The sequence below is a fragment of the Quercus lobata genome, chromosome 1, assembly GCF_001633185.2.
Source record: "Quercus lobata isolate SW786 chromosome 1, ValleyOak3.0 Primary Assembly, whole genome shotgun sequence".
Taxonomy (NCBI): Eukaryota; Viridiplantae; Streptophyta; class Magnoliopsida; order Fagales; family Fagaceae; genus Quercus; species Quercus lobata.
The window spans coordinates 23,668,180-23,690,878 of NC_044904.1; the positions used below are offsets into that span (position 1 = coordinate 23,668,180).

The 22,699-nt window shown below is 34.1% G+C and overlaps 1 protein-coding gene across 1 annotated transcript; it reads left to right on the forward strand.

The window, feature by feature from the left end:
- The first annotated feature begins 812 nt into the window (after window positions 1-812).
- LOC115984046 (ABC transporter B family member 25, mitochondrial) lies at window positions 813-20,812 on the forward strand. The gene is made up of 20 exons (XM_031106929.1): window positions 813-1,330; window positions 1,422-1,655; window positions 1,737-1,923; window positions 2,042-2,103; window positions 2,264-2,307; window positions 2,696-2,798; window positions 3,014-3,121; window positions 3,349-3,432; window positions 3,553-3,613; window positions 4,297-4,442; window positions 4,538-4,654; window positions 5,287-5,372; window positions 10,071-10,159; window positions 16,581-16,636; window positions 17,308-17,388; window positions 17,521-17,586; window positions 17,706-17,798; window positions 18,277-18,341; window positions 19,798-19,933; window positions 20,254-20,812. The coding sequence occupies exons 1-20, from the start codon at window positions 1,058-1,060 to the stop codon at window positions 20,395-20,397; spliced, it is 2,235 nt and encodes a 744-aa protein (XP_030962789.1). The 5' UTR covers window positions 813-1,057; the 3' UTR covers window positions 20,398-20,812.
- The last annotated feature ends 1,887 nt before the right edge of the window (window positions 20,813-22,699 follow it).

A 22,699-nucleotide genomic window follows, 5' to 3' on the forward strand; every position in this document is an offset into this window, starting at 1 on the left:
AACATAATTTCATGTTAAAACGTGTGGCATCTTAGGAGTAAAAATCATGATTCCAAACACTATATATTTTTTGTTTTTTTGAAAATGAATTCCTAAATTACTTGAAAGCATCACCAACTTTAATAATAGTTATTATCCTTAAAATAATATTATCTACCAAAGCAACTGAGAAGGGTGTCACGAAATTCTATTTATATGATTCTCACCAAAAAGAAAAAAAAGAAGAAATTCTATTTATATATTCATATGTGTAATTTGGTTGTATTTGTCCAGGTGCATTTTTTCATATTTATTTATAGGCTAAAGTACAAAATTTGTCTGCTAAATTTTACTATAATTCATTTTAGTTTTTTAATTTTACTTTCATTTACATTGGTCTTCTAACTTTCAAGTTTATTTAATTAAAATCTTTTTATCAACTTCTGTTAAATTTTTAATCTAGAAAATATTTTTTAATCATTAATTAAATTTGTTTAATATAAAAAAATTAAAAAAAATTGATAAAAAGACTTTAATTGAATAAACTCTAACATTAAAAGACTGCAATAAACAGAAGTTTTATATTTTAGGTCAGCCATTTTTATACTATTTCTTATTATTTAAAATAAATAAGTTCAGTAAAAAAAAAGTAAAAATTAATTAATTAAAAAAAAAAAGAAAAAAAAAAAGAGGAGTGAAGAGCGGCACAAGCATAGACCGAGAAGCAGAGCTGAGGGCTTTTGATTTGTGGGGTAGAAAGTGAAGAGAAAAAGTCAAAAATACCCCTTCACCATCCACTTTAGCTTCCAGCTGCTGGCTGACTCTGCCGCCTGCAAACATCGCGGGAAGTGTCCCTATAAACTAATATAAACTATAAATATCTCTACCACCTCCTCTCTCTCACTCTCTTGCCGTGTCCATTTTTTTCTTCTCCTTCTTTGTAAAATTACTACTACCATTCAATTATTGAATTTCACTACAGAAATTCATCAGCTACATTAAAAACACAGCCTATTAGGGTTTTCTTCTATTTCTATTGAAAAAAAAATTTGAAGCTAGCTTTGAAAAAAAAAAAAAAATGCTAGCAGCGGCTGCAGTTGCTGCTGCAGCATCGAAGAGCCTTAGGGCTCCATTGCTGATACAACGCAAGTTTCTGTATCCAAATACCACCACTACTTTCTTGCGTTCATACCATTCTCCTCTTCGTAATTTCAATCTCAGAACAACAACAACAAGAACAACAAATCCCTATCCTCTTACCTATCATGTCAAGGCTTTTCTTTCCGATTCACCTTCTTCTTCTTCTTCGTCTTCCGGCCGAGCAGGCAACAGAGCTTATCCTCTACATCCAGTTAGTCTGTTGTAACTTTTTTATTGTTTCATTTGACATTTGGTGATTTGAATGATTCTTAATTAATGATTTTAATTGATCAATTGGACAGAGTTTTATGGTGAATGGGCGCATTTCGTTCTCGACTTCGACTCCGAAAACTAGTACTACTACTACGAATGAGAATAATAATGAGAATGAAGCGAAACTCGTGAAGTCGGCTTCACAGGACAGAGTTGCTGATATTAACATCCTGCGCACTCTTGCAACTTACATTTGGGTGAAAGACAACTTCGAATTCCGTCTCCGGATCATCACTGCCTTGGCCTTTCTCGTTGGTGCCAAGGTAACACTAATTAGTACTCCGTCATCATCACTACTACTTCAATTGGTTGAGGCTCTAAAATTTTGGTTCTTTTCATTGCAGGTTGTGAATATTCAGGTGCCTTTCCTCTTCAAGCTTGCTGTTGATTGGCTAACGACCTATTCCAGCAATGCTGCTGCTCTCGCTTCCTTCACAACCGCCAATTCAACTGCTCTGGCTCTTTTCGCCACCCCAGCTTCCGTTTTGATTGGATATGGGATTGCGCGGGCGTGTTCTTCTGCTTTCAACGGTACTACTACACTGAAGTAATTGCTAATTCTTGTCCACATTTCATTTTGTTTCTGTTTTAAAGCTTCAATCTTTGATTATATGTGTCATTGTCCATTGATTTTGTTCTCTTGTGGCAGAACTGAGGACTGCCGTGTTTTCTAAGGTGGCATTGCGAACAATTCGAACAATATCTAGGAAGGTATGTCGCTGCCAAGAAATTTGTTCCTTTATTATATTAGAATACACAGATACACATTACTTTTCCAATATCCCACACAATCTTCTTATTTGAGATTCTTATATATAGTCAGCAAATTCCCTTCAACATGACTTGTGTAATTGTATCTTACTTTCTGCAGGTGTTTGCTCATTTGCATGACCTTGACCTTCGATATCATCTTAGGTATTGCTAATAACTGAGAAACACTTTTGTCACTTTTTGTTCCTTTCTTTAATTCTTTTGTTGTTACTATGCGCTAGGCATGTTACATGCGTAATTAAGTTTTGTCAATTAAAATAATCTGTTTTTGAAATTTCACTTATGTGTAAAAAGACACATCCTTATCCATTTGCATTTGTTGAGTATGTTGTGCCAATATAATGTAGCACTTTGCACTCTAATCTTTTCAAAGTTATATCTCCATTCTCCAATGGATATTAATGCTTAAATTTAGGATGACTTCCCCTATGCAATAGAGAAATTTGTGATAATATATATTTTGCAATGGAAACAATTTTGAGCAGTAAAGTTACATATTTTCCTATTTCTCACTTGGCTTCTGTATTTCCAGTCGAGAAACGGGTGGATTAAATAGAATTATCGATCGTGGAAGCCGTGCTATAAACTTCATTCTCTCAGCTATGGTGTTCAATGTTGTACCCACCATCTTAGAGGTATTGGGATGGATATTCAATTGATTATTAAGCTAGCTAACATTTATGATGCCACTGGATTTTGTACTTTGAATGGTGCTGTTTAAATTTAGTGACACATATATCATCCCATACTTTGGTGTCTTTCTTGGTACATCTTATTACATGATCATCCTTGCCTTTTCTTTTCTTTTTTTCTGGAAACACTTCTACAGATTTAACATGTATCCTTCCAGATATCTATGGTATCAGGTATTCTGGCATACAAATTTGGAGCACCTTTTGCATGGATTACTTCGCTCTCGGTTGCTGCATATATCGTTTTTACATTATCAGTGACACAGGTATCATTTCCCATTCCAGGTCTTTATAAGTAACGTATGCATTTGGTTTAGAGAAATGGAAAAATAAACTTCATTTGCTTTCTTTTTCCATGTTTATGTCATAACTGTCTTTATGCACACAGCATTCCGACAGATTGTATGCTTTGCAAAATTTTCCTAACCCAAATCACAATGTTCAATTTTTTGGGCTTATCATTCTCAGCAAAGGGTTTTCTTTGTTTTTTCAGTGGAGGACAAAATTCAGAAAGGCTATGAATAAAGCTGATAATGATGCAAGTACAAGGGCAATTGATTCTCTTATTAATTATGAGGTGAGGCTGTGATGTACTTTTAATGTTTGATTTTCTCCTTATGGATCGTTTGATGCCTTATTTTCTCCATATGGATTATTTGATGCCTTATTTTCTCCAATTCTGTCCATATTTTCCTAGACTGTCAAGTACTTCAACAATGAAGCTTTTGAAGCTGATCAATATGATGAGTACTTAAAGAGTAAGTTATCTTAGTGGTATGGTAGTTATTACATTGATGCGTAATTATCAATTCAGGTGTATTGGTTTTAAAGGGTTATAGCCCACTTGGTTCGAGGATAGTTAGGAATCAAGAGGTGTAGTTGCTCTGCTGCCTTATGGAGAAAACCTTTATTCCTTCTTCATTGACTGTATAATGCAGTAAATAATTTGGGCAACCTTCAATCTGATGGGCAATTACCCAACTTGTAGGTTGTCTTTTGTGTGCACAATGCCAGCTAACTGGGTGGGCTGGGTTTGGGTTTCCAAATTGGGAACTTGTGTTTTTTATGGTTTAGAACAAAGTTTGCTCCTGTGGGTTCAGGTTTAAGAAGGGGTTTCCCATCTCAATCCTGCTCTGTTGCCACTCCTACCCTAATTGGGACTTGGTGATCGCTCCTCCTTCATGCTTCTAATAGTTTGAAATGATGATTTTATGTGGCCAACCACCAAATCAATTTTAATATGGTTCAGGTGGTGTTGGATTTTCTTTATTATTTATGTTCTTTTTAATCTCTTGCCTTCTCAGTCCCCCCCCCCCCCTTTCTTCCTGATAGTATGGCAAAAGTGCAAGTTATATCCTTTCATTTAAAGTATTTTCATTACAAATTTACTCTAATTGAATCTTAATGCTGTTCTGTTGCTGTTGGTGATTCAATTGCTCAGGGTATGAAGATGCTGCTTTAAAAACACAACGTAGCCTTGCATATTTGAACTTCGGCCAAAATGTAATATTTAGCACGGCTCTTTCAATAGCTATGGTGTTATGTTCAAATGGAATTATGAATGGCGAGATGACAGTTGGTGATTTGGTAAAATATGTTCTTATATGCTTGTAATGAAATTTGTATTTTCAGAAAGGATTGGCTGATGGTTACACAAATTATGGATTAATGTCATGGTGCAGGTCATGGTGAATGGACTTCTCTTCCAATTATCTCTTCCACTGAATTTTCTTGGCAGTGTTTATCGTGAGACCATACAGAGTATTGTTGATATGAAGTCCATGTTTCAGTTGCTGGAGGTATTTCTCAAGGAACTTCCTACAATTCTCTTGCAGTTTAATTATCCTGGATTTTATGGTTTGTTTATTGTTGCATAATATGTCTGTTAGTTTGGATTTTCTTTCGTCTCAGTATGTGTTTTTTCCTTGAGAAAATGATTCGTAATTTCTTCATAGGAGATCAAGATTCATTTCTAAATTATATTTTGATGGTGATGAATGCAGGAAAAAGATCACAGCTTATGTTGGCGACATATGCTTTTCTTTATTTAGTTCACTTTCACAAAGGCTTTGCTATTCTATTATAACAGGAAAGCTACTTCATATTTAATGAGCCCTTCTAATGAAGGCTTGAAAAGGAAACACATGCTCTATAATGTTTCGGGTGTTGTTACTTTCATTGCTGTTTAGTTTCTTTTTCTTTGTTGCTTCTTAGCACATTGCCTGTGTGCCTTGTTTTATCTATTTTTTATTATATCAATTTCAATGAAGTCTATTATTTATCAACAAAAATATATATATATATATTAAAGATAAAAAGAATTTTTCTTGGTTATTTGAGTTATTTTGTTGTTCGTCTTCCTAGTAATCTAAATTTTCTTTCTCAGAGCCTATTTCCTGAGCATTATTAATTTTTTCTATGATCAATGCAGGAGAGGGCTGAGATTAGTGACAAAGATGATGCAAAGCCTCTTAAGTTGGATGGAGGGAGCATTCAGTTCAATAATGTACACTTTGGGTAAGCTCTCTTTTCTTTTTCTTTTTTTCAAATCCTTCTATAAAGGAATGGTCTTACCTAGCTATTGCTCTAATATATTGGTTTCTTAGCATATGATTTAGTGGCAAAATTTGATGGTGTAGCAAGCAACAGAAAGTGGTCATCAGTTGGGATTATCTTATTTGAAAAATTACCACATTATCCAAGCCTTGAAAATATTTTTAAATTGGGATGCTTTAAATCCATCTGTTCATACCATCAACCTTAAAAGTCTGAGCTAGTTAGGAAGAAGGCCAATGAGGCATAACAAGACAAGCATACACACCTAATAATAGTCAAGAAATATGGACCTCAGATATGATAATTAGAAGATATAATGAGAAGTCGCGGTTACCTACTCTTGAACCAAGGATCTCATAGTCCACCAAAGTATGATATTATGTTTGTCAACCATCAGCCCAAAAGTTTTAGGTGTTGGGAAGTGTGTTAAGAACGGACATCAAGCACACACTAACATCATCAGATTTTTGGTTTGGATCTTATATTTGCAAGCACACGAATGAGATACAAGGAAGCTTGATGATTTTCTTCTGTCATGTTGTATATTCAGTCTTTAGCACTCACCTCTTTATTTGTTAGAAATCAGATAGCATAAAGCTACCCTAATAAGCTCTACATTTACCTATTTGATATCTGCAATTTCTTTAGATTGGATGGCATAGATTAGTATTCTCCTTAAAGAGTGTACTTATGGAAAAAATGGTGTATACTTTGTTGACTTTATGATGTAGCCATGGAAGATCAAAATTTTCTACCTCGCAATCTCGTTTATTCAAGATTTATTTCATGGTGTCAATGTTTGAAGTTCAATTGAAGCAAGAGTTTGTGGCTTTAAAGCTTTAATAAGTATTTTAGGTAGTCCTATGGTTTAAAGATTTAATATGTATTTTAGGTTTAACAAAAATTTTAGTTTGTGTTTTTATTTTGCAAGCTATGATTTTGAAATCAGGGACAAAATTGTAATTTTGCAATCCTACAAATTAAGTGTATTGTGATAATTGAGTTGAGTCTAGAATTTTTTTAGGAGGTGCTAAAGGTTTGTCTTTTTGGGCTTTGTGTTTTTCAAAATTGGTTTTCTAGTGTTTTCACACCAAAAAAGAAAAAGAAAAGGAAAGATGAATCATGTTTTCCAGTCATCTATTCCCCACTCCCCGCCATCCCTTTCTCCTAAACTATAAAAACTGGCCAAAATTAACCATAAAAAATTAACAAAATCCAACCCAGCAGTCTAACACTACCCCAGCAGTGCACCACCACCATCGATGCAACAGCAAATCCATTGCCTGAAGAAAAAAATCCACAAAGCCCCCCTGCATTGAATTCCACTCTTGCCAGAAAAGATCCACCTCCACAAGTAAATCCACAAAAAAATCCACCACCAATTGCCACCACCCCGCAAAATCCCAACCCCCAAAAACGATTTTACACCACCACCAGTCCTCTGTTGCCTCAACTCAACCCATTTTGCACCGACCCAACCCCAAAAACACATCTCCTCCACCACTACATCACCCAGGGTCCTTGGTGAAGGATGGCTTAGAGAGAGAGAGAGAGAGATAAATGACCGAATGGGAAAAAAAAAATGATAACAAATTATTATTTTTATTTATCAGCGTGAATAGTAATTTGAGAACTGTAAATGAGAAGAGAAAAATGTTGTGATTTGCACAGTGATTTGAGAATAAGTTTTTTATATGTGTTTTTAAAAACAAGCAGCCAAACAAGATGTCAAAATGTGGGACCAAGCATTTTTAAATCATGAAAGCTGTTTAAAGTAGGCAACCAAACAGTTTCTAAGTTTCTTGGGTTTATTTTCTTTGACCAAGTTAGCCTTTTATTGTCTTATTAGCCTTTTAGGTTACTAGTCTAAATAGGAGTCTTAATTTAACTGGCATTCTATTTGCACACTTATCCAACTTGGAGGCTTGGGGTTAGGAAGTTCTTGGTTTTTAACCAAACTCAATTTGGCCAATGGCTATGGTGCTTTGTGGTGTAGATGGATTCCATTTGGAGGAGAGTGATGGAAATTAAATATGGAAATTCTTGGGGTGGATGGCACTGATTTTGTTATGATGGGATGGTTGTGGAATATATGGAACCCTACATTGCTAATACATTTGAATTTTGTGACTCTTTTAAGAAGATTTGAGACTTTTTTTTTTGATAGCTAAAGATTTGAGACTTTATTGTAGAATATTTTTTTCTCAGAATTATGAGAGAATTTTCATTACTAAGTAGTTTGAAAAACTTTATTTGAATACTATAGTACTCTTAACAGTATGTGAGCTCAATTATTGCAATATAGGCCATTTACTACTGATTTGGACCAACAAAAGTGTCATGAGGAGGAATTTATTATTGCTTCTTTGCAAACTGGTTTAGACTCTGACTTACCTTGGTTCAAAGATCAAATCCTTACTAGTGAGACCTTAGCATTAGCTGCTAATGCATATTCTGGACTTTGCACCTGTCAATGGGATAAGGCTCCATTGTGACTGGCTCCACTGTCTCTTCCTTTGAGTCTTTTGCCTAAGTTTCAAGCAGGGGCTATGGTAGTTTTGGTGGTGGTTTTGTTGCAGTGGTTTTAGTGGTGGTTCTTGCGGTCATATTGGTGATGGTGATAGGAAGTATGATCATTGTGGTGGTACTAATCATATTGAAGCTTATTGTTGAGTTAAATATGGCAAGCCATATTGTGTGCATCAAGTCATTGAGATGCTGCACAACCACAACCTACTTCTACAGCATCTAAGCATGCAACTCCTGATTGTGGTTCTTGTGATGCAGTTATTACTCGTCTTAGTGAGCTAGTTCAACAATTGTGTACCAATTACTCTAGGTTAAAACAATTGATAATTTTGTTTTTTATTTTATAAGTTATGGTTAATTTTGTAACCTGGGTAGAATTATAATTTTTGCTTTACAAATATACACCAACCCATACATAAGGGAGGCAAGAGTTGTATGGTTTTAAAGGTCTGATTATAATTACTCTAGGTTTAAAAGAATATATCATTTTGCTAATTATCTATCTATATATATATATATAATTTTGGTTTTTATTTTATTAGATATGATTAGTTTTGTAATCAGTGTAGAATTGTAATTTCTGCAACTTTTGCAAATTCAGGGTATTTTGATAATTGTCAAGTCTAGAACTTTCTAGGAGATTCTAAGGGTATTGGGTTTATTTTCTTTTAAAGTCAAAGTTGGCCTTTTCTCACCTTACTGGCTTATTAGTATTAGGATTCATTATTTTACAAGTACAAGAAAGAGTCCTTACATATTTATGCTCTCTGTACTTAAAGATTTTAATGAGTGTTTTGATATTGAGGCACGTTTGCCTTAGTGTGTTGTTTTCTCTTCTTCTATTTTATTTTTATTTTTATTTTTATTTTTATTTTTATTCTATGTACTGTCACTGTTTGTGATACTGTTCATTCATGTGTTAGTACACACTGTTCATACTATTGTTCGCACCATGTGGACAGATTTGATATCAGTTTTTCATTCACCTCTTTGCAACCCTAAATCAAGTCTTTCTCTCTCTACCAAAAGCTTTAACCCTTCTTTCTAGAGTTCTTAACATAGAGCTTTAAATTCTCTGACCCTTAAGCTCACTACAAGTAAATGTAGATAGATTCCCCAATATGTCCTATGTTACTTTACTAGTATATTTTCATTGCATGCTTTTGTTTTTTTTTTTTTTTATGTAAATTATGTTTGCCATGTGTGACAATCCAAGGAAAAACGCTAGCCATATCTGTGTTATACCTCAAAAGGACTAGTCACAATTGAGGCTTCTTGTAGTTGTTAATAAAACCTAGTTCAACCTAGTATATGCCCGATGTAGGACTCATCACATACCCACACATATCACACAAATCAATCAAATTGGGGTATCACAATCTCCTCTACTTAAATCTTTAACATCCTCGTTAGAACCCATTTTGTGAAGTAGTGTCTCTCAGCCCACACAGGATTACCGGGTAGGCTCTGATACCATATGTAACAACCCAAGGAAAAGCGCTAGCCATATCTGCGCTATACCTCAAAAGCACTAGTCACAATTGAGACTTCTTGTAGTGGTTAATAAAGCCCAGTTCAACCCAGTATATGTCCGATATAGGATTCATCACATACCCACACATATCACACAAATCAATCAAATTGGGGCATCACACCATGCATTGTTATGGTTCTGTATAAGTTATTGCATTTTGATATGTTGTTTTCATCATTTAAAATTTGTAAGCACTTAGGGTTCTAAGTTCCCTTCAACTTTTGGATTCATAATTGAGGTAAAAAATTTATAGATACTTATTTGCATCAACCTGCTAAATTCTATATATTCCTTGGAAGTATAAGAAATTTGTTGTTACAACTGTCCTACATCAAAAGAATGAGATTTTACACATGGTAACTGAGAGTGTTTAGATCTCTCTGAGATTGTCAACTTCGTTGTATTGTGCTTAGGTTTAAGGTTGATATGGACTACAACTGCGAGTCTTGATTACTATGGAATTGGATGGGAGATTTTAATTATTGCAATAATCTTATTCATAAGCATACTACACTGTTGTTTTTTTTAAAGTATATATATATTTTTAAAAAGATTAAATTTCTGATGCATGTTACTTTTTTTTACTTAAAATTCAGCTACCTGACAGAAAGAAAGATTCTTGATGGGGTTTCTTTTGTTGTACCAGCTGGGAAAAGTGTGGCTATTGTCGGAACCAGTGGCAGTGGTAAGTATCAATTAGCAGGAAGTAGGTTTTGGGTTATTTAATTTACCTTGACACACATAAAAAAAAAATATATATATATATATATATAAAAACATTAAACTGATATTTATTTATATATATATGAGATTCAATTTTTTATTTATATGTGGGTACTTCTAATGATATTACAATTTTACCCCTCACTATACTAGTACATATTCATAACCCTCCTCACTAATGATATCAAAGAAAATTCTTGGTTGACTATTTTTTCTTTCACCAGTTACAATTTTATTTAGTTTTATATAATTTTAGAATTTAATTGTATTTTTTTTTTCTATTAGTCTTTTGGATTTTACTAGCTAGTGTACTCCATGGAGACAATTTGCTTTAGTAATAATATTTATTGTTGGAGTTTGTTCCTTAAATAGCTTGGTATTGATTTCACGGAACCCAGTGTTTGATTTCTAGGTTTTGTTTTCTTTTGCTTGATGTTGATTCTAAGCAAGCCTAGGTGTTGCTTTTGCTTGGTGTTGATTCTAAGTAGGTATAGGTGTTGATTATATTTATTTTATTTTCTTTCTTCTGTTGATTCTCAATCCCTTTGAGAATTGGTGCTGCATCAATTTTGGTATCAAAGCAAAATGCGATCAACCCCAACTGCCGGTCTAAGAAACCATCATCAAACACCAAACCACCCTTGACTGAGACTCCCACCACATCCAACAACCCCACTTGTTCGATTTCAAGAACAGCCAAAAGAGTGCATTATAGACAATGGAAACCACAAAGGAGCAAGGTGAAGCATAACATTGATCATGTAAAAGTCAAGACCTAGGAAGATGTTGATATTACTGCTATGGATCCATTCAAGAAGGATTTTTAGCTGAAAAGTACTCTTGTCATTGATTTTATTATTTCAAACAAATTAAATGATGTGGTGGGAAAGAAAAATTTGTTATCCTTAATGCTCCAAAGGTTATTGAAGAATCGGTTTAAGTTTTTTTGATAAGCAAGAATTGGTTTAAGTTAAGTTAGTTCAAAGGTTCTTATACTTTAATGCTATAAAACTCAAGACTGAGTTTTTTCCAGTAAGGGGAGAATGATGCAGCAATGGAAGATTAATTCATCACTTCACAAATTCCTCTATTTAAGACTTATTTTATGGGGGCCACATGTGTGTGAAGTCCCGTTGAAGTAAAAGTCATGTTAGTGTTAAAGGTCTAGTTATGCAAGTCCTTGGGTTAAAACAAATTTTCATTTGAGTTTTTATCTAATAATTTATTGTCAATTTTGAATTTGAGGCAAAATTGTAATTATTGCAATCCCTACTAATTAAGGGTACTTTGGTAGTTTAGTTGAGTTTAGAATTTTATAGGAGACCCTAAGTATCTTAGGTTTTATTTTCTCTAAGTCTTTAGGTTTTTAGTTTACTTGTCAAACTAAGAGTCCTAATATTACTAGTATAAGAAAGAGTTTATATATATGCGATAAATTTACTTGATATATAGAGAAGTTGATTGATAAATATATTAAGGTTATGTTTGGTAACAGTTTTTGTTTTCTATTTTCAAAAACTTGTTTTTGGGAATATAGAGAAAAAAAAAATTTCTTGTATTTTTTAAATCAAAAACATGTTTGGTTAGGTGAAATTAAAAAGAGAGTTTTTGGAAGAAAAAAATAAAAAAATACTAAAATATGTTGTTACTAGGATTTGAATTCTGAGTCGACTGTTTGACGCACGGGGAAGACCGTCGAGACTAACTCATTAAATGAGACAGATTCATTAAATTAAATGCATTTTTTCATTGACTTTTAAAAATTTGAGACTGAAAACAATCTTTTGCATGTTTTCAATTTTCTTCACAAGTTGAGTTTTGAGAACAGTTTTTGTTTTTTGCCCATTTTGGGTTGCCAAATAAGTTTTTTAGTCTCAAAAATAGAAAATTGTTTTTGGAAACATAAAATAAGAAGAAAAAGCAGTTACCAAACATACCCTAAGTGTTTTCAGCATTGAGGAGTGTTGGGTGTGTTCTTTTCTCCCTTTTCTTATTTTCTCTCTTGTTGTGCTATTCTCAAGTACTTTTCATAAAACTCCTAAACACCATCAAATTATCTCTTTTCCTTCTCCCTTAAAAATTAAAACTCCAAATCAAGCCATTTCTTTTAACTATCAAAACCCTAAACCCCATTCTTTCTTCTACCAAATGGCCATCAAATAACACATCAAACCACCTTTAAATCTTAACACAGCCCCATAATCATTTCTTCAATAATTCTTAACCATCACAAACATGCATAGAAAAATTAACCAATTTGTCCCACGTCGCTAAGAACCACCAAAACCTACCTAAGCCGCTGCTGTGAAACACATACCTAGGACATTTATCTCATCTCCATCACTACAGACCACTGACAAGTTGTCACCATTGCATTCAATTTCCACAGGCCATGATCCATCTCACACTGAAGCAGCCCCTCACCGTTTGCTAGCCCAAATGCCGTCAATTCAGATGAATATGGTTCAAGGTTGATTGCTCCACTTGTTGAAGGACAAGTTGTCAGGTTATTGGCTCTTGGAGCGATGTCTCATAAGATCTTTTTCTCTGCCTTGTTATCGCACTACCGAATTTGCTCCTTGTCCCTCTTGTTGTATCCTCACCAACCTTGGTATCTAAATCCCTTGACTGCTTAAAAAAAAAAAATGTCCCTAGACTGCTTCTTGGGTTTTAGACCCTAGCATAGATCTGTTCAGACAATGCTGATCCATCCTATTGATTTGTAACCTTGCTTTATTTGTCAGTTAAAAACAAATTTGAAGCAATATAGTTGGAATTCTTGACTATTAGTTTGGCCCAATCAACACGTGGTATGGCTCAAGAATTTAACACATTGGACTATCCATTAGTGTTCCAATAGTGCATGGCATGTGTGCTTCCTCTCTTTATTTATTTGAAGCCATGGCAGTAGCTTCTTTAGTGAGCTTTATTTACTAACTCCAGGTGGACAAAACTCCCAACTAGTGCTTCATGGTGATATTGGAAGACCTACATTGGAAGGTCATTGAGATGCATGGATCTTTACCAATTGGTTACATAAGATGAGCCAATTCTTTGAACAAATACATTTACTAGATGATAAAAAGGTTAGATTTGCCAGGATGAAACTCATAAGTAGAGCCAAAGAATACTTGTACACTACTGAGAAGCTAATAAGCCTGCTATAAATGATTGGGAAAAAAATGAAAGAAACTTTAAAGTCTACACCAGTCATATCAAGGGAAATATCTGTCCCAATCCTATCAGGGTGTTTGTGTAGTTTCTAGTTCTAAGTTCCAATTTGCCATGAAACAAACCCTAGAAAACCTAATGAAAGCCTTCATAGACCAATCCACAAGGTTTGGATAGGAGGGTGCTAAAACTAATGCCCGTTTTGATTCATTGGAGATATCTTTTCACAAGATGACTGGTAACAATGAGATCACAGCTTCACACATAGGAGACAATAACCTTGGTAATGAGATCATGATAAGGAAGGAACATAAAGAACTACTAAAGCCTATTTTTGAAAGAGCAGTACAAGTGTCGAAAGATGTTTCTATAGTGCTAGACCAGCAAGAAAAAAATATTGCAGAGCATAAATAACGAGTTGGAATACTTGAACACTGTGTAGTAGATTTAATATAACCTGTTGGAGAGTTAGGTATACACTCACTGGGAAGTAAGATTTTCCACTACTTGATGAAAAGAAAGTTCAAGAAGATAACCAAGAATTTGAGGGTGCATATGTTGTAAAAAATGAGTTTGATGCATCTGCTATTGATTAACCTTCCATGGTGCATGAAGAGGAAAGATTTGATATGACAGTGCTTTATGCGGATCAAGATAAGGTTATATTTTATCCACCTATCAATGTAATCATTGGAGATGAATGATATGGAAGAACAAAAAGCATCTTCGTTCTTAGTGCAGCCAAAGGCTCTTCAAGAGTTGGTGCAAGTACGACATGCAATAATTCCCTTCCTTAAACACTTCAACACCTGAGCTCGAGTTTTCTCTAACTAGGGGAATGCAAAGACAATTTTATTTAGTTTTATTTAACTTTACAAGTCATTTGTAATTTTTTCTGTTGGTTCATTGGATTTTATCAGCAAATTAGGTTATTAGTATTTTATTTTTTTTAATTTCTTGGAGTCAAGGTTAGTTTCTTAATTCAATAATTAGGCTTTGACCTAAGCCAATCAGGATTGGGGTTCTTAATTAAATAATTATGCTTTGACCAAAGTCAATTAGGATTAGGGTTTAGACCTAATAGTCTATAAAAGCATGCTGTTGTACTTCAATGGAGACAATTTGCTCGAGTAATAAAATTTATTGTTGGAGTTTTCAATAGTTTGGTATTAATTCTCGGCAACCCCAGGTATCAATTCATAGGTCCTTTTTTCTCATGCTTGGTATTGATTCCCAGCAAATCAAGTTGCTGATTTCTTTTCTAGGTTATTATTATAATTATTTTATTTCATTTTTGTTGCTCTTGTTGATTCTCAATTCCTTTAAGAATGCATCATCTTATTAAAAAAAAAAAAAAGATATAGCTTTCTGAATAGATGTAGGGACAACCATAGAAGACAAGGAGGAGGTAAAGGCATGAAGAGATGGATATAAATGGGCATAAGATACAAACTTGGAAATGGAATGAAAAGTATAGGTTTGCTTACCTTGTGTAGAGCAATGGGAAGAGAATCAAAATAAAGAAGTTGATTTCCAGATTAGGGAAGAGTCTCAGTGGAAGGCGTTTGTCTGTGGTGATACACCATTAATGGTTTCTTAGACAGAGTGGTTGGACTTGGAGGAGAGAACGGAGCCAATCAAGGAAGACAAGTGGAGAACTGTTACCTATAGTTGTTTGATCTTGTGGATTGGCCATTCATTTCTATCAAAAGTTCTGTTATTTCACTCATTCTAAATTGTCTGCAAGACACACAAAGGCACTGCATTTCAAGCTTCAGAATATGGTTCTGAAAGCATCCTTAACAAGAGCTTAGCATTTGAGCCACAGCCCATGGCGCGACCCATTAAACTCCAAATAATGCCCACACATAAAGACCTAATATCTCTAGTCACCATACGATACAGTTAAAGGTGTTCAACTGATTCCTTGGTGTTCTTGTATTTAAAAACACCAATCAACATATTTCGCTTCTAACGATTAACCATTGTTAAAATTCTGAGTAATGTCCATGCAAAGAAAGCAACCTTTCTAGGCACTGTAGCATCCTAAATACTTCTCCAAGTAAAGCTAGCCCCTACAGTGTCCCCTGAAGCTTCATAATAATAGCAAACTTCAAACTTCATAATAAGAGCTAACTTCAAACTTTCCAGCCTTTACAGGTTTCCACACTATTCAATCTTCCTCTAATCTAGCAGGAAGATTATAGCATAACATATCTAAGAAATTATCCACAACACCAAATTTCTCCATTTATTATTTTTTTGATAGGTAAGAAAAAATTTTATTGCGAAAAGACTACTTCATTAAAAGCATGAAGTAGCAAAAAAACCAACCACTGTGATGGTCAATCAGCACCTCTAGGGTTAAATTTCTCCATATATTTTCTTTTTGGCTTGTGATTTGACACAAATTTCTACTTCATTTTCCTCCTTTTTTCTTTGAAATGCTATGGTATGTGCTTAGAGAAAAAAAGTATAAAGTTTCATATAAGATGTCACATGCCACATAATTAATTTCCCTTTTTTTATATAAATGGGACCATCTCAAGGTTCAAAAGGTGTACTGTGATAAGAATACTGATTTTATTTTTAATTTTGAAACAATAAGCGCTAGTCTGTTTTCTGTCCATTGCATTCGAGGTGCCACTATAATTTACCTTATCTTAAGGAAATAACCTTTTGACTTGGGACAATTTGTGTCTTCTATATTTTTGAACTTGCCTTCCAAGTTGTCTGTTTATCTCAGTTTTGCAATGCTTTTATAACCATGGGTTTGTCATGCTTGCTTGAAAATTCAATGTTTGTATCAAGATCCAAACTTGAAGTTTGCATGTATTAACTGTTTCATTTACTTTATAGTTGCTCTCTTCAGTTCACACCTATAGGGTCTTACTAATGTCTTCACTATCATCTTTCTTTAAATCACTTTGTACTTGTTGCTCTCTTCATTCCACATGTATAGGATAGTACCAATATCTTTACAATCATCTTAGTGTATGATCATTTTCTCTGATTTTCATGAAATACTTGAACAAGTGAGTGTTTTATATACAAATGCAGTTTCATAATCATTCCAATTTATTTTCAGTCTGTGGCTGGTGGATACTTCCATTTGTGTTAAACCTTGAACCTTGTTATTGCATCATCGAATGCCTTTTCTAGTTATCTCCCTGCAGCATCATTAATTTATTGAAACTGGTATCTGCTTGCAGGCAAGTCGACCATTCTTAGATTGCTCTTCAGGTTCTTTGACATCAATTGTGGAAGTGTAAGAATTGATGCTGTGATTCTCTTTTTTTTTTTTTCTATTGGTATAATATTGGTATCTTATATCCTAATGTACTCAATTCTTTAATGATGTGTACATGCATTTACTACATGCATCAGTGGTGGATATATTCCACTTCTTGCAAATTTTGACATGCTAGACAAACAGAAACTAAACATTTAGACTACCCCTTTCCATAGAAAACTAATAAGGTAAAAAGAAGATAATAATTATGATTAAATGTTTTTTTGTTATTTATTTTAAAATGTAGTGTTCGTAGCACAGGGCATGAAATGAGAACAGAGCTTCACATTTTATGTATGAAAAGATGATCACCTTCTTAAAATTGTATGTATTCTCAAAGCTCCAAATGACACCTTTTGCCAGTTGCTAATTATGAAGCTATTGGTCACCGACTCTTTTTCACCCTAGAACTTCTTAGGCACATATATTTTAGGGTACTTTCTCATCTAGCTATATTTCTAGCATTGTTATTAGTTTTTTACTTCTATTTTATCATTCCTGGAATATTCTTGATGGACAAAGACATCTTCAATATGATATGATGAAGAATGGAAATGGAAGTTTTCTTCTTCTTCTTCTTCTTTGTATGATGGCATTTTGACAATTGACTTTCTTCCCTTCATGAACACGGAATTTGTCCTTCACAGATAAGGATAGATGGTCAAGATATTCGTGAGGTAACTCTAGAGAGTCTACGGAAATCTATTGGTGTTGTGCCACAAGATACGGTTAGTTCAATTAAGTGATTTCATATTTGTTTTTCTTGTTCTAGTCTTCTATATATGAATATATAGGTATTCCTTGTTAGATCTTGCAAGTTGTAAGACTTATAAGACAAGCAACTTGTGCTTGATGGACAGGTACTTTTCAATGACACAATATTCCATAACATTCATTACGGCTGTCTTTCAGCAACAGAAGAAGAGGTATGTGATGCACCTGTGTTACTTCTTCCTTTGTTTATTTGGGTTCTGCAAATAATGCACTGTTGAAAATTCTAAGTTATTTTTCTAGCCTAATTTTCTTTGTGTGTGTATGTGTTAAGGTGTATGATGCCGCTCGACGTGCAGCAATTCATGACACTATCATGAACTTCCCGGAGAAATATTCTACTGTTGTGGGGGAACGCGGGCTGAAGGTAAGAGGACCACTGCAGTGATACATTTACCTAGTTATAGTGGTAAATGGAAAGACACCCCTCTTTCCAGGCTGAGCTGCTGGATGGAGTGTGGGGCTGGATACAATTGCCAGTTCTCAATAAGATATGCATGTCTGTGTACATTGATAATAGGATTCCACATTTTTATTTTAATGAATACTTCAGGCTATATAGCAGTGTGTTTGTAATTGGCGGAAAGATCCCTGGATTAAACCATTACATAGATTTTAAAAACATATTTATATAAAGTTCTAGGTGAGACACCACATAAGTAAATATTTGTTGAGCGTTTGGAGTTTTAGTTATGCTTCTGGCAAAGACAATGCTCAGCCAGACCTTTAAGGTTAATGGAAACTGATTAGCAAATAAACTGCAATTATTTTTTTATTTTTTATTTTTTTGAGATCTTGTCAGTCAACTCTTGAATTTTCATTAAATGGGTGGCTTTTCTATACAGCTAAGTGGTGGTGAGAAGCAGCGTGTCGCTCTAGCTCGTGCATTTTTGAAAGCACCTGCAATTCTGTGAGCATTTTTACTTTATCCTTTTCTTCTTGATTGAACCTTTATTTTTATTCACATTTGTGTGCATTTATATACTTAGGTAGGTGAATATACATTCAGTACCATAAATGCGTAAGGATAAACTGGCATGTGGGCAGTAGCCATGAGAGTTTGAGAACCATTCGTTCTTTCTGCTCCCTGGCGAACTCATCTTTGATGATCTCTTTCTCTGTTGAACATGTTGGAATTTACTGTCTTCCTTTCTCATTATTTAGAGAATGTTCAAATCAAATTGCAATGGTATAATTGAGATGTGTTGTTCTTGTCTGTTTTAGGTATATGATTCAATTAAGTCTCATACTGCCTCTGCCAATAAAAGTTGCTAATTGAGAAATAAATTAGTTATAATTGATAGATCATTTTTTGACAAAAATATTCTCTTCATCCTTGAAATATAGGTACTTGTTCTATTTCATCCCTAAAATTTAAACAGTTCTATTCTCATCCCTAAAAATTTAAAATGTCACCAATTTCATCCGTTTGTCAACTTTCATTAATTTGTTGCTAGTGTATTCCGCATAAAACTATATTTTAGAGACGAAGATAGAACCTAAACTATATTTTAGGGACAAAAAAGAAATAGTTTTATTTTTGTCCTTGAAATATCATGCAGGTTTTATTTTTGTCCCTGAAACATAACATGATTGGCCAAAAGGACGAAATGTAGTACATTTTAAATTCTTAGGGACAAAAATAGAACTTTTTAAAATTTTAAGAATGAAAATAGAACCTGGGCTATATTTTAAAGATGAAAAGAATATTTTAACCATCATTAACTTTTTTTTCCCTTCTGTCAAAGTTATTTTTCCTTATTGTTAATGAGTTGTAGCTAAATAGCACCTCCGCATAAGAATGGAATAGAGGGTGTGTTATTGCCATATTGGGTTTAGGACCCACTAGGTGCATGAGTAACTTACCATAAATTTTAAAAAATGATTATATATTGTTCCTAATATATTGAACTTAAGAGTAACAATACATCACACACACACACACACACACACACACATTCTTGAGGAACAAAGGATGATTATGTTGTCCAAATTTGTATGGTTTAAAAATTCTCTTTATGTTGGTAGTTTTTGGTACGTTTTCTGGAGCTCACAATAATTCTCTAGGCCACATTATTTGCTTTCAGATTTAATCTTATGAGCAAACTCCTCACACATTTCCCTCACAAACGATTGCTTTTTGGTACATTGTAGCCATCAGCAATTAACTTTGGTCTAATTTAAGCTACATTTGCAGTTTTAAGCCTAATGAGGGTCACTGATTTCATTTATAGGCATATGTGATATGACACAATTTTGGTCAGAATGTTTATTAACGGACTTCTCCATATATAGAGGAAAAAGATGAGTTGATTTTTTTTTTTTTTTTTTGAGCTAATTCCGTGGATCTGATCTGTTATCTCCAGATTGTGTGATGAAGCTACAAGTGCACTGGACAGCACAACAGAAGCGGAGATTTTAAGTGCATTGAAGTCCCTAGCAAATAATCGAACTTCAATATTCATTGCTCATAGGCTTACCACTGCAATGCAATGTGATGAGGTAGGCATTCTTGGCATTAATTATGGGCAAATCTTATGGGGATGGGATCCCATCCCATTTAAATCCTCTAGTTCCCCCAAATATTCAGCCAGATATTCCATTTAAATTCACCTATTCCCTCCAATATGCCTTGCCTTTTTTATTTATACCACTGATTCTAGTGCACACCTGCACTACAGGTCAGCCATACCTTAAAAGAATGGCACTTAATAATAGATTACCTAGTTTTCTATGCATTTCCTGTGTGCCATATTGTTTACCCTACGCATAGTAAATGTTCCTATATGTTACTCATCCATCTTTTAAAATGTAATAATCAGATTGTAGTTTTGGAGAATGGGAAGGTCGTTGAAAATGGACCCCATGAAATTCTCTTATCGAAGGCAGGAAGATATGCACAGTTGTGGGGACAGCAAAACAACACTGTGGAAGCATTTGATACAGCCATCACCTTGAAGTCATGACCTTGAAACAGAAAAATGAAAGAAACATTGTATAAGAAAATGGAACTTATATAGTTTCTTTTTTTTGTCTATTTTACCCTTTGACTATACTTTGCATAAACAATTTTCAAGTTGACATATATTCAAAAAAATGACTATGAAGTGCATATAGGTGCTTTGGGCAATTGATGGGTGATTGCATCTATGTCTCACCAGTGCAATTTGAGGTGACATTTTTGTACTCAAATTTTGTAAGTTGGGCAGGGATTGGACTGGGTGGACTAGTGATGAAGACTGCTCAGGATTAAAGTTTAATTAAATCCATTCATACATTTTCTGTATCAAAGGGGAAAGGAACTAAGATTTTATGTCAATTGTTATCGGAACTGACAACTTCTTGGTCATTTTCATCTGATTATGATAAAATTGCGAAACTTGTTTCTGATGTGCATATGCCAGCAGCAGGACTATGTGTAGGCTTTACTGAAATATTTCCTGATGCATAATTTTGCCACTGCATGTGTGTTATGTTCTTCAACTTATAGTAAACTTGTGCACACAGATATCATGCCTGACCTACTGAGTTGTGATTCAACATTGGGGTTGCGGAATGCGTTTTTGAGCTTTAATGCAGCTTACCATAATAGTTTTGTCATATCGATAACGACGCCACCAAATGCATGGCTTTTTACCTAATGTGGCGTAATAATTTCGCATCAAACCAAATTGGAAGTTAGTCTTTTTTAAAGAGGGAATCAAATCATTGTACATTTGTCGAATGGATCATTTCGTGTAACGCCTAACCTTATCACTGAAAATTCTACGAAGCGTTACAATTTAAAACCGCGCTTAAGGAACCAGAGTTAATTTAGGTATCCTTTGTGTGTGACCATGTTTGGCTTAATGGGGCTCCTTTAAATCAAGAACCACTGAAAGATTTGCTTAGTTTCAGAGAGATTCTGACTTGGGAAAAGAGGGGGAAGGTTTCACTTCTTGTTGATTAGAGAGAGTTGATTTGGTAATTTTGTCTTTCCTCCTTTGCCTTTGTTTGTGGCATTAAGTGGTGCTTCGTTTGTTTAACAAGCTGATCTCTTCCTATTAGGTTTGTTCCTACTGTTATTTGCTCAAATCGATCTTTCTGTGTTTATTGTAGATCCGGTGTTCTACCACATTTACCTATTTTATTGTATTTTCCTTTTTTCCGTTTTTGGGGTGGTAAAGATTAGGCCTTCCTGGCATGGTTTTCTATTTCAGTCAAGATCTGTATAGATCTCAAAGTACATGCCATTTCATTTGATAGAGAACACCCAAAGGTTTCAAATTGGGGAGTTTTTATTTCAAAACCCCCTGTTTTGAGCCTAGTATTCAAATCACAATTGGGATTTTTATCTATTTTATACTTATTTTTGTGCTATCTTGAGATTTCTTTTTTGTATTCACAATCTTTCAGTCATTCTGTTGTTTTTTTGGTTGATAGATTCTCGTCAGGAAATAAAAAATAAAAAAAATATACACGCACAACAACAACAATAACAATCATAAAAGCTTAAAAATTAATTTAAAAAATTTTATTAAAAAAAAAAATTACATATACATATAGAGCCTTTCATATTTGGATGAGTCTGTTTGGGGGGGAGGGGGTTGACATCAACCTCTGCAGTCTGTAGTCCCTCCCCAACTCGATTGATTTGATGATATCAATATATTGTCATATTTCTTTAGATAATGGCGTGAATTATGAAATGGAGAGGGGGGGGGGGGGGTTGACATAAACCTCAGTAGTCTGTAGTCCCTCCCTAGCTCGATCAATTTGATGATATCAATATATTGTCATATTTCTTTAGATAACGGCATGAATTATGAAATGGAAAGAAGGGAGGGGGTTGACATCAACCTCTGTAGTCCCTCCCCGACTCGATTTGATGATATCAATATATTGTTGTATTTCTTTAAATAATGGCGTGAATTATGAAATGGAAGTGTATGATTAATTTTATACGTGTATGTGTGTGTCTGTATATATTTCGATTGACAAAGGTATATGTGAGATAGAAGGACCAACGATGAAATTATATTTACCAATCCTGGTGTAGACTGTAATAAGAGTCATATTATGTCAACTATGGTTTAATGGTTTTAACAATTGAATTTTATTTGTCTTAATTTTATTTATTTATTATTTTTCCTTTTCTTCTCTATTATTTTCATCGTTATCCTCTCTCTAAGAAAAAGATAATGAAGTATGACCATAGTTTAAAAAATCGAAACAGTAAAAAAACCGAAAAATGGTTTAATTTTCGGTTTTTACTTTTTACCAATTGAA